The sequence below is a fragment of the Moschus berezovskii genome, chromosome 9, assembly GCF_049115385.1.
Source record: "Moschus berezovskii isolate FMDL1 chromosome 9, NW_MosBer_1.0, whole genome shotgun sequence".
In the NCBI taxonomy this organism is placed as follows: Eukaryota; Metazoa; Chordata; class Mammalia; order Artiodactyla; family Moschidae; genus Moschus; species Moschus berezovskii.
Genome location: NC_142468.1, coordinates 100,772,216 through 100,785,624, shown reverse-complemented (window position 1 = coordinate 100,785,624; position 13,409 = coordinate 100,772,216). Strand labels below are relative to the sequence as shown.

Sequence of the window (13,409 nt, the reverse complement as noted above, 5' to 3'; positions counted from 1 at the left end):
CTTCTTCATTGACTATGCTAAAGCCTTTGCCTGTGGAAAATTCTTAAAGAGATGGGAATACCAGACCATCTTAACTGTCTCCTGTGAAATCTGTATGCAGATCAAGAAACAACAATTAAAACTGGACAGGGAACAATGGACTGGCTCAATATTGGAAAAGGAGTACGTCAAGGCTGCATATTGTCATCTGGCTTATTTAACTTACATGTAGAGTGATAGTGATAGTGAAGTCACTCAGTCTTGTCCGACTCTTTGTGACCCCATGGACTGTAGCCTACCAGTCTGTAGCCTACCAGGCTCCTCCCTCCATGGGATTCTCCAGGCAAGAATACTGGAGTGTGTTGCATTTCCTTCTCATGTAGAGTACATCATGCAATATGCCAGGCTGGATGAAACACATGCTGGAATCAAGATAGCTGGGAGAATTATTAATAACCTCAGATATGCCAATGACACCATCCTAGTGGCAGAAAGTGCAGAGGAACTAAAGAACCACTTGATGAAGGTGAAAGAGAAGAGTGAGAAGGCTGAATTAAAACTAAACATTCAAAAAACGAAGATTATGGCATCTGGTCCCATCACCTCGTGGCCAATACTTGGGAAAAGAGTGGAAACACTGACAGACTTTATTTTCTTGGGCTCCAAAATCAACGCAAGTGGTGACTGGAGCCATGAAATTAAAAAATGCTTATTCCTTGGAAGAAAAGCTATGACAAACCTAGACAGCATATTACAAAGCAGAGACATCACTTTGCCAACAAGGTCTGTATAGCCAAAGCTATGGCTTTTCCAGTAGTCATGTATGGATGTTAGAGTTGGACCATAAAGAAGGTTAAGTACCAAAGAATTGCTGCTTTCAAACTGTGGTGCTAGAGAATCTGTTGCAAGTCCCTTGGATAGCAAGGAGATCCAACCAGTCCATTCTAAAGGAGATCAGTCCTGGGTGTTCTTTGGAAGGACTGATGCTAAAGCTGAAACTCCAATACTTTGGCCACCTCATGTGAAGAGCTGACTCACTGGAAAAGACTCTGATGCTGGGAGGGATTGGGGGCAGGAGGAGAAGGGGATGACAGAGAATGAGATGGCTGGATGGCATCACCAACTCGACAGACGTGAGTTTGCGTGAACTCCGGGAGTTGGTGGTGGACAGGGAGGCCTGGCGTGCTGTGATTCATGGGGTCGCAAAAAGTTGGACACAACTGAGCAACTGAACAACAAAAACAAGAGGTTGAAGAGTAGATATTATTTTATTTTTATAGAAAATTGTATCAATGTTGAAAAGAATTAAAGAGTATGTTTCCCTGGTACATATTAGGGCAGGACTAAAATTTGGTTCTTGACCCTTGGTTCAGTGTTTTGTTTTGTTTTTCCAAGTTTTGATAACTGGACTAAGCAATAACTTCTGAATATTTCGTGAACTATAAAGAAAAAAAAGGGAAATTCAGAGTAAATTCTCCACATTCTGTCCTTGTACTCTAGAAATAGAACTTGGTATAAGCATATGTGTGTATATCTGATTCTGTCTCTGTGTCTGTGCAGCTGGTATGTGCCATTAATAGTTTTTTAAAGGAAAAAAAAAGAAACAGGAAGATGGGGCCAAAAAATCTAAATCAAAGAGAAAATTAGACAAAAGTAAGCCACCAGTGCCCACTCATTGTGGAAAAACAGTACAAGTATCAAGGATATTTGAACCAGGAATTATCAAGAGTCAGTCTGGACACAAGTTTGAAAAGTCAGAGGAAAGCAATCATCACCAAAAAGTAAGCATTTAGGAGCCAAGGGGAAAAAAAAGCACTACTTGTGAAAGACTTGATTGTTTAGAGATCATTTACACAGAGAACGCAAAGAGACAAGAAAGAAAACTCCAGCCAGGAATCCAGCAACAAGAGAGTCAGGGAAATAGACAAAAGGCAGAGGCTGAGAGTTTTATTCATGAACCAAAGTATGAGATACAGAACACAACTGAAAAAAAAAAAAAGGAAAGAAAGAAAATAGAAGGAAGGAAAGGAGAAAGGGAAGGAGGGAGGGACAGAGGGAGAAGGAAAGAACAAAGGAAGAGAGAAACATTAACACAGAAATATTTATGTTCTTGTGCAGAAACTTCCTGGGAAGCTTATTTTATTATTATCTGGGGGAGGTAGGGACACATGACAGACTGTAGCCAGCTTAAACCTTCAGGAATAAGTTAAAGCATTTGGTATATATATTTGAGATGAAAGGGAAGGGTGAGAATGTAGTATAGGTGAGAGAAGAAAGTACCGTAGCAATTTGCTGAGTGGGTATATAATTCAACTCATATGAACATATCTGAATATTTCAAACTAGGAAGGTGAAAAGGGTAAAAGATTGAATACTAGTTGCCAAAAAGTTACATGACTATATTCTAATCCACTTGAATTAATTTATGACCAAAGACCATTTGATTATTACATGATCCATTAAACTCAGGGGTCACAAATTCATAAACTCATGGTAAAAACAACAAATAAATGTGAAGAGAAAAGCTATACCCACAAACTATATTTACAAAATTTTACAATAAATTTCCCTTTTGTGCCTTTCTGTTTGATAATAAATGCAGTAATGTGAAAGTGTATATGAGTAATATGCTTGCATTAGTCAATTAAACTGTATTTTTCAGAAATATCTACCTTTTCTTTTCCTGTAGGAATCAAATACTACTTTCTATATGCCCATACCTTCAAAACTGTCACAGATTAAATCATCACTTTTTCTGGATTACCTTCATTTTAAAGACTTTCTGAAAACACGTACACAAACTTGATGAAAACGATGAATAGCTCAATGATATCTGAGTTTGTTTTGTTAGGACTCACAAACATTTGGGAACTTGATCTTTTCTTTTTTTTCATATTTTTATTGGCCTATGCAGCAATTATGGCAGGAAACCTTCTCATTGTGGTCACCATAACCTTGGACTCTCATCTGCACTCCACACCAATGTACTTCCTCCTTGGAAACCTCTCCTTTCTTGATATGTCTCTTTCTACAATCACAGCCCCCAAGATGGTTGCAGATTTTGTCAGGGAGAATAAAACTATTTCTCTATGGGGCTGTATGGCTCAGATGTTCTTCCTTCACTTTTTAGGGGGTACTGAGATGACACTTCTCATAGTTATGGCAGTTGATCGGTACTTTGCAATATGTAAACCTCTTCACTACACAGCCATCGTGAACCACCGGGTACTCAGAGGCTCTGTGCTGCTGTCATGGGCTGTTGGCTTTGTGCATACAATGAGCCAGATGGTTTTTACCATCACCTTGCCCTTCTGTGGTCCCAATATAGTAGACAATATTTTCTGTGACCTCCCGCTGGTTATAAAGCTCGCCTGCACCGAGACCTATGTTCTGGAGTTGCTAGTAATTGCTGACAGTGGACTGTTGTCTTTCATCTCCTTCGTACTCTTGCTCATTTCCTACACTGTCATTCTGGTAACCATTCCACATCGACCCTCTGGTGGTCTCTCCAAAGCTCTGTCCACACTATCTGCTCACATTACAGTGGTCACTCTGTTCTTTGGGCCGTGTATCTTCATTTATGCTTGGCCATTTAGTAGTTTTTCAGTGGATAAATTTCTTTCTGTGTTTTATTCAGTTATCACACCTTTACTGAACCCCATTATTTACACTCTGAGAAATCAGGAGATGAAAGCAGCAATGAATAGTCTGAGGACCCAACATATGAGCTCCAAAAAGACCTTCTAGGCAACAACCATGATGACAAAGATTTATGGACCATAATCCATATATAGTACCTCTTGGAATAAGTTGGTATTGATTTGTCTTTTGTGGTTTTTTTCAATATTCATAATGTATTTTAAACCTACCAAATGCTCCATCATCATATCTCTATAATTTGTTTTATTGAAAGAATAATTTTTAATTGAATTCAATTCAGCTGGGATTAAATTTCTTAAATAAAGAAATAAGGAGGAAAAAAACAACTGACTCACTAACTATAGTGGGAAACCCAGAAATGTTCAAGACTGAACTTCATTAAATAAAGAGAAATCGAATATGAACTGGTCCACTTTTAAATTCAAAATGAGGGATCTTTCAGCTAAATTCTCCAGTTGCCCAAATGTGCATACAAAAGTATTAACTCAACTCACAAGCATATACACACATAAACTTACAATTTTGCGTATAATACATATAAGAATTATTGCTTTTTGACAAGGAAAATTTTCTATAAGTTGATAGATCAAAATAATAGCTGTCTTCTGCTGGCAAGAAGCACATATTTAATTCTTAAGGAAAATAGAAATTCTACCCTAACATAAAAGTTACATACAGTTCATTTTACCTTATTCCATCATTCATGTTTGTATTCACAGGTGTTCTCATGTATCTATCAAGAGTCAAGTGAGAGCATTAGTACTATTTCAATCCACATGGAAAAGGAAAAAATAAAGAAACTCTCTATATTCAGTTATTTACTTCACAATAAAACAGAAAGTATTCAAGCTACTTGCATTGCATGAAGTGTGCCAATTTACTAGTTTGATAAACAGCTCATGGGTATTAGAACACAAACACATTCTATGATCTCTTTGGCATCAAATTGAAATGCTCTGCTTTCCCCAGACATTCAGTGATCCTATTGTGGGCATCTGTCCAATACTTTTCTTCATTGCCTCGAAACAACTTGTGGTTGTTCAGTCATTTAAGTAGTATCTGACTCTCTGCAAGCCAAAGGACGGCAGCACCCCAAACTCCTTTCCTCCACTATCTCCCAGAGTTTGCTCAAATTCATGCCCATTGAGTTGGTGATGCTATCTAACCATCTCATTCTTTGGTGCCCTCTTTTCCTTTAGTCTTCAGTCTTTTCCAACATCAAAGTCTTTTCCAATGAGTCGGCTCTTCACATCAGGTGGCCAAAGCATTACAGCTTCAGCCTCAGCATCAGGATTGATTTCTTTTAGGACTGATTGGTTTGATCTCCTTTCAGTCCAAACTAATTATAGGCTAAAGTGTGCTTTTAAAATGCTTCTCTACCCATATGTGCTTGATATATTTCACACTAAATTTTTATTTTAAAAAATGCTTTGAGGAGGGTTGGAAAGGTCCTTGGAGATCACTGGACATATTTGTATCTTTCCTATAATCTATTTCAATTGTAGAGTTTAATCTAGACACTGATATGGCATGTGGTTTTGTCAAATTTTTAACATTTTACCTTATTTATTTCAGATTCCTATTTAGTATAAAAGTGGATTATTAGAAATAATAAAAACCTCCAAGCAATCCTCTATATTCAATTATTTTATCATAGCAAAAAAATAACTATCATCAACTCCATGAGTATCACTCCCCTGTATATTTTTTAAAAATATTTTCCTCATTTTTGATACATTGTGAAAAAGTACATTTTGCACAGTTTTAACTTGATACAGGTGGTACCTATATATTATTGCTGTTATTCTAAAATTTATTTTTTCACTCACTGTTTTGTTGTAGAGATTCATCTACTTAAATATATCCTGCTCTAGTTCATTCTTTTTAAAAATGTGGTTAAAATATAACATCTTAATTTTCAATTGTACAACAATGTTAAACATATGCACCTTGTGAAATAGATCTCTAGAAATTTTTCATCTTTCAAAACTGAAACTCCATAGCCATTATGTGTGCTCTTATCACCTCACCTCACCCTGGCAACCACGAGTCTCCATTCTATTTCTAAGGATTTGAGTACTTGAGTCAATCAAGAAGTATTTTTATCTTCTTGAGATGGACTTATTTCACTTAGCATACTGTTCTCAAAGTTCACCCATGCTGTAGCATATGATAGGATTTCCTTCTTTTTTAATGCTAAATACCATTCCACTGTATGTACATGCCACATTTTCTTTATCCAATCATTCATCACTGGACATTTAGTTTGCTTCCACCCCTTGCCTATTGTAAATATTGCAGCAATGAACATAGGTGTGCAAATATCTCTTCAAGATACTGCTTTCAATTCTTTATAAATATATATATATATATACACTTAGAATTCAAATGTGTGTTTTGAGTGGTAACTCTATTTTTATTCTCCGTTTTTAATTTTTGAAGAAACTCCATAATTTTTTCCTGAATGGTTGTCACATTTTATATTCCCACTAACAATGTATGGATGTGAGAGTTGGACTTGAAGAAAGCTGATTGCTGAAGTATTGATACTTTTGAACTGTGGTGTTGGAGAAGACTTTTGAGAGCCCCTTGGACTGCAAGGAAATACAACCAGTCCATTCTAAAGGAGATCAGACCTGGGTGTTCATTGGAAGGACTGATGCTAAAGCTGAAACTCCAGTACTTTGGCCACCTCATGCGAAGAGTTGACTCATTGGAAAAGATTCTGATGCTGGGAGGGATTGGGGGCAGGAGAAGGGGACACAGAGGATGAGATGGCTGGATGGCATCACTGACTTGATGGATATGAGGTTGAGTGAACTCCAGGAGTTGGTGATGGACAGGGAGGCCTGGCGTGCTGCAATTCATGGGGTCAGAAACAGTTGGACACAACTGAGCGACTGAACTGAACTGAACTGAACAATGCAAAGGCTTTCCATTTCTCTGAATGTCCACATCCTCATCAGCACTTGTTATTTATTGGTTTTTGTCTTGATAGAAGCCATCCTAACAGTTGTGAGGTAATATCTCAGTGTGGTTTTGATTTACATTTTCCTGATGATTAATGATGAACATCTTTTTCACATGTTTACTGACTATTGTATATTTTCTTTGAATAAATGTCTATTCAAGTCTTTTGGCTATTTTTCAATGGGTTATTTGGTTTCAAATTGTTAAGTTGTACAAGATCACTTCATGGGAAATATATGGAAAAACAGTGGAAACAGTGTCAGACTTTATTTTTGGGGGCTGCAAAATCACTGCAGATGCTGATTGCAGCCATGAAATTAAAAGACGCTTACTCCTTGGAAGGAAAGTTATGACCAACCTTGATAGTATATTAAAAAGCAGAGACATCACTTTGCCAACCAAGGTCTGTCTAGTCAAGGCTATGGTTTTTCCCGTGGTCATGTATGGATGTGAGAGTTGGACTGTGAAGAAAGCTGATCGCCAAAGAATTGATGCTTTTTTTAAAAAAATTTTATTTAATAAATGGTACAAAGCACAGTGCCAAAAATATTAAGTTAAAATTTCACCAAATGAAAAAATACTATAGAATACACAGTTGTAAAAAGCTACATTAAGTTATTTTACAACTGCCTAAGGCTGCAAAAAGAAAAAAAAAACCCAATGCCATACCAAAAGAATTGATGCTTTAGAACTGTGGTGCTGGAGAAGACTCTTGAGAGTCCCTTGGACTGCAAGGAGATCCAACCAGTCCATTCTAAAGGAGATCAATCCTGGGTGTTCATTGGAAGGACTGATGCTAAAGCTGAAACTGCAATACTTTGGCCACCTCATGCGACGAGTTGACTCACTGGAAGATTCTGATGCTAGGAAAGGTTGGGGGCGGGAGAAGAAGGGGACGACCGAGAATGAGATGGCTGGATGGCATCACCGACTCGATGGACATGAGTTTGAGTGAACTCCGGGAGTTGGTGTTGGACAGGGAGGCCTGCCGTGCTGTGATTCATGGGGTCACGGAGAGTCGGACACGACTTAGCGACTGAACTGAACTGAACTGACAAGGTCTTTATATATTCTATATAATAACTCTTTACATATATTATTTGCAAATATTTTCTTCCATTTTGTAGTTTGCCTTTTCACTGTCTTGTTTGGAGAAGTTTTTAACTTTGATATAACTTTGTGTGATTTTTGCTTTTGCTATGTTTTGCTGTCCTATCCAACAAAATTCAAATTTTAATGCCAAATTCAACATCTTTAAAATCTCCTATATTTTCTTCTTCAAGTTCAGTAGTTTCAGGTATTACATTTAGGTATTTAATTCATTTGGATTTAATTTTGGTATATGGTGAAAGGTTAAAAATCCAACATCATTTTTACATTTGTATATCTAGCTTTCTCACCGCACTTGTTGAATTTAGTTTATTCATATTAATGGCTATAGTCTTCTTCTTGTGGGTATTCTAAAATATATTTCCCTTTCCCCTTGAAAAAAGTTTAGAATTATCTAATTATTTACTATTATAGTGTCTCAACTGAATATATATATACAGGTATGCTGCTGCTGCTGCTGCTGCTAGGTCACTTCAGTCGTGTCCGACTCTGTGTGACCCCATAGACGGAAGCCCACCAGGCTCCCCCGTCCCTGGGATTCTCCAAGCAAGAACACTGGAGTGGGTTGCCGTTTCCTTCTCCAATGTGTGAAAGTGAAAAGTGAAAATGAAGTTGCTCAGTCGCGTCCGACCCATAGCAACCCCACGGACTGCAGCCTACCAGGCTCCTCCATCCATGGGATTTTCCAGGCAAGAGTACTGGAGTGGCTTGCCATTGCCTTCTCCGATATACAGGTATACATGCTCATATATATACATATATATATATATATATATATGTTCTTTGTGCACATGTGGTAATTTTTGTAGGATATTTACCTAGAACTGGAAGTATTGAATTGTAAGGTATAAACCTTCTAACTTTACTAGAAATTACAGAATTTCTTCCTAAGTTGTAGATGTTTATACTCTACCAATGGTCCTAATTTCTCCATGACTTATCAATATCAAATTTTGCAAATTGCTGTGTTTTCTTTCCATTTAGGTGGATAAAAAAATTATAAAATAAAATGTTAAATTTTAATTTTAAAACTCTTATTGCATTTTCTTGGCTAATAGTGAATTTGGGCAACAATTTGAGAATTTACTGGACATGCTCTTTCATCTTTTTAATTCATACTTCACCTAAATCTTTGGAGATGCTATCATTTTTATACAAAAAAAATATATAAACTGAAAATGCCTTCACTCCTATAGATGATATGAAAAGTTTGTGATGTTTATACATACACAAAATTTAATTGTTACCTTTATCAATTTATTTTCTTTATTTAAAGCTTTTGTCTCCTCTATAGTACGTTTCATAATTAATCTCCAAAAATATTTTATTGTCTTTACACTTTTTTATAATTTTAAACATTTATTTTTCACAGTTATTTAATCCAACAAGAAATTAAATTTTGTATTGCTATATTAAAGGAATATAATTTATTTTAAATGGATATAAGTGATCATCTAAATATGATTTATTGAATAGATTTTCCTTACTGATTTTAATGTCATCTTCGCTATATATCAAACATTCATCTATGCTTGGCTCTGTTCCTGGACTCTATCATTCTGTCCATTAGTCATTTTATTTCTCAGATACAACAAAACAAATTCTTAAATATGGTTGGTACTTAGCACAATTAATCTATACTCTCCAGGTATGCTACTTTAAGAATATCTAAGTTCTTCTTGTCACTTAACTCTTACAGACGATTTTAGGATAAGTTGTCAAATTAGACAGTAACAATCTTAGGATATCAATTGAAACTGGATAGAATTTATAGATTAATTTGGAAAGAATAGATAATTTTATGATTTTGATTATTTTAATCCATAAACTTAGTATATCGCTTTACCTAGTTTCATTTTATTCTTTTCTTTTTAGTGATTTTGATTTGTTTGATTTGTTATCAGGTATTATATTTTCAAGCTATTAAATAGAAATATCTTTTGCTCTATATTTTAGTAGGTCATTACTCATGTAGAAAAACAGCAAATTTTCATATATTCATTGTATATTCATTAAATTTGTTGAAATTTTCTACCATTCATTTGTATTTTGTGTATAGATTCCTCTTAAAGTCCCAAGCCTCTAGTGGACCCCATTTTGTCAGAGCTCTTCACTGTGACCATCATCTTGAGTGGTCCTGCAGAGCATGGCTCATTGCTTCACTAAGTTATGCAAGTCCCTTCGCCATGACAAGGCTCTGATCCATGAAGGGGTACATAGAAAACAAATAGCAAGCTTTTCCTGATCTTTTCCAGACCAAGTTATTGTTTTCTGGATTCTTTCATATTGAATGGGTTGGAACCACCAGTACAGTGCTGAAGAGAAGCATTTTTTCCTCCTAAATACATAATGCTTCTTTCTAAAATACCATCATGGATGATACTTTTTTGAAATTAAGATATATCTCTTATATTAATAGATTTGTAATATTTTAATAATAAATGAATATTTAATTCATAAAACTTCTCTGCACAGTTTGAGATAATTATCCTCACTCATTTAATCTGTTATAATAATGGACTTAATTAACATTTTCAATGCTTTTTTTATTTTTCTCTTTTTCTAAGTGAAGTATAGTTGATATAGAATATTATGTTAATTTAAGGTGTACAAAATAGTGATTTTTTACATTTATGCAGGTTAAATATTGACCACCACAATAAGTCTAGCAAACATGTCAGCATACAAAGTTGTTACAATATTTTTGGATATATTTGGATATATTTCCCAAGTTTTAATCAAATCCTCCTGCCTGTGGACCTAAACCTAATCTCTTATGTATGTTTTCCACTTGAAAATAAAATGCTCTTTTGCATCTCAATTTAAAGACTTGAATAGTAAGATAGCATCCACTTCATGATGGTGTTGAGGAAGATCATCACAATGAGGTAATCACCATTTGGACTGACAAGCTGGACCCGGTCAATTGGAGGCTTTTTATCCCCTCCTCTGTCCTTCCAATATATGTATTTCACTTGTTTGGCTCAGACGGTAAAGTATCTGCCTGCAATGCAGGACAACTTGTTTCAATCCCTGGATCGGGAAAATCACTGGAGAAGGGAATGGCTTCCCACTCTAGTATTCTTGATTGGAGAATTTCATGGACAGAGGAGCCTGGTAGGCTATAGTCCATATGATCACAAAGAGTCAGGAACGACTGAGCAACTAACACTTCAAGTGCCTAGGGAAATATAGTCCAGACCCAAAAGTTTCCCTGTAAATCAAGAAACAATCAAGGTATATGAAGCAATTCAAGCAACTTGGAATGAAATACTAACTTCCCTTTGGAAAGGCTGGCACCTGTAGCGGTTCAGCAAATGCTTGCTGAATTGAAAACAGAAATGAAGAGTCAGAGGAAAGAGGGAGTAGGAGATTTGTTGTAACGTCGCAGAGGTGCTCTGCCTTACCCATATAAGAAAAACAGCTGATAATTTTAGCAGGCTAGTCACTTATATTATACTGGCCCATATAATCTGACCTCTCAAAAAAAGGAGCTCAGAAAACAATATTTTCTCTATAATTGAACCTTTTAAGAAATGTTTCCTCTTCGATCTCTGTGGTTAGTGCTCCTTAGAACCGCTCCAGGACTAGCAACAATTTTTTGGTGACCCCTTGTAACTGGAAAAGGTTAATTTTGAATTTATGCTGTATCTGCTTCTGTAACTTTAACCCTCATCTTTCCACTTTTGTAAGCGTGAATAATGGACTGCCTTGAGGAGATAACCTGAGCTGCGTGCCTGTGAAGGACCACAAGGAAGTGAAACCAACACATTCCCTTGCCTGAGGCCTGGCATTCTGGGGGACGTTTGCAAGGATTGAAGAGTATTACTTTGTCTCCTCATCTCCCCACCCCATCTCTGATCCATAAAAGAACCAGGCAACCAGGCCCTGACAAGATGATTATTTTGAGGCTCTAGCACCATCTTCTCAGCCAGGCAGCTAGCTCCTGATAAAGTCTCTTGCTGATCCCACACCTCGTCTCTCAGTCATTGATTTACACTGTGAAGAGCAGAGCAAGCTTGGACCCTTGATGATTCAATGAACTGAGTCCCCCGGCCATTTATTATGAGCTCTCTACTTTGAATTCTCATGACATTAAGAGAAGAGAAAATTATTAGAACTTTGGCTTAAAAAGTATATGGAAAACAAAGGAATCTATGTCTAATAAAATATGACAGCAAAGTATCTTCAAGGAAAACCAGTATCTCCTAACATTTTAATGCCTATTGATAAATATCATTTAGACCAATACCAGTGAAAAAGGAATACCTATTAACAAACACATTAGTAAAAATTATTTAGAATTCCGTTGGAAGCATATCCATGTAGTATCCTTAAAAACACTAAACCTGCTTTTTACCTCATAAATACAATTACCATGCCCATTTTAGAGATACTAATATTAAATGATATGGAAATTTAACATGCTGGCAAAAGTTAATATGCTGAAGTCAGATCCAATATCCAAACACAATAATTTTCTGATTTCAACGTCCATGGATTTAATTCCTATGCTATATGTTCTCTCTTTTAGATCATTGCAGAACATATAAATAAGAGTTCACAAGTCTACTTAGTTTTATGCTTAGCTGAGTATTTTTGCCTATATTATCTCATTTATTATTTCTAATAAAATGGTGAGATGGGAACCCAATATTCTTCCATATCAGATGAAGAAATAAGATTGTGACAGATCAGTTAATAGAAGAAAAGGTAATAGAATTTGTGTGCTTTGGTATTCAGCCCTGTGATTTTTTTTCTATACATTAACTAAATTCAGACATACTGAATATCTCTAACTCTCTAATGCTATTCAGAAAATCCATGTGCACATACAGAAGACCAAACGTCACCATTCTTATCTTATTTAACACCATTATTTTGCTGTTTAGTTGCAAAATCATGCTTGACTCTTTGCAGCCCCATGGACTAGTAGCCCCTCAGGCTCCTCTGTCCGTGGGATTTCTCAGGCGAGAATTCCCGAGTGGGCTGCCATTTCCTTCTCCAGGTCTTCCTGACGCAGGGACTGAACCCTGGTCTCCTGCACTGGCGGCAGTTTCTTCACCTCTGAGCCACCAGGGAGCTCCACTTTAATACATTGTCCCCAGTTTTTGATTTCTGTTAGTTAAACTGCTATGCTCTCATTTTATAAAAATTTAGACTAATTTCTACATAACATCTAGCCTGGAGAGAAATGAACAAAAACCTAGTGTGTGAACTGCAGCATTCTCTTTTACATAAGAATTATACATTTACCTTAAAAAGGGAAAGGTACACATAAGCCAAGTATGATTTTGAAAAAAATAAGATAAAACAAAGTCAATAACCAAAGTCTTTATTCATAATGGAAAATTATATTTTCTCATTTATCTTTTTAGTATTAAATTTTATGCTATTTTATCATAGAGGTAAAATTCACATCACGTAATGTAAATCATTTGAAGAGTACAATCCAACGGCATTTAGTACATTCACAGTACTGTTCAATCATCATTTCTTCCCAATCACTGTCCACTAATGAGCCCCTGGCATTTATTAGTCTGCTTCCTGTCTCAATGAATTAACCTATTCTCCATATCGTATACAAAAAGAATTAAAACAATTATGTTACCTTTAGTGTCTGGCTTCTTTCATTTAGCATAATGTTTTCAAGTTTAACCATATTGAAATGTGTATTAGTGACTCGTTCC

At 36.0% G+C, this 13,409-nt stretch overlaps 1 protein-coding gene across 1 annotated transcript; it reads left to right on the top strand.

Moving 5' to 3' along the window:
* The first annotated feature begins 2,784 nt into the window (after nt 1-2,784).
* Nucleotides 2,785-3,726, top strand: LOC148776682 (olfactory receptor 4L1-like). Its single transcript, XM_088840052.1, has one exon. It carries the CDS (start codon nt 2,785-2,787, stop codon nt 3,724-3,726), a length of 942 nt encoding a protein of 313 aa, XP_088696178.1.
* The last annotated feature ends 9,683 nt before the right edge of the window (nt 3,727-13,409 follow it).

Bases quoted from the DNA above. Each gene is read 5' to 3' on its own strand.
- LOC148776682 (XM_088840052.1), top strand. From the start codon at position 2,785: ATGAAAACGATGAATAGCTCAATGATATCTGAGTTTGTTTTGTTAGGA.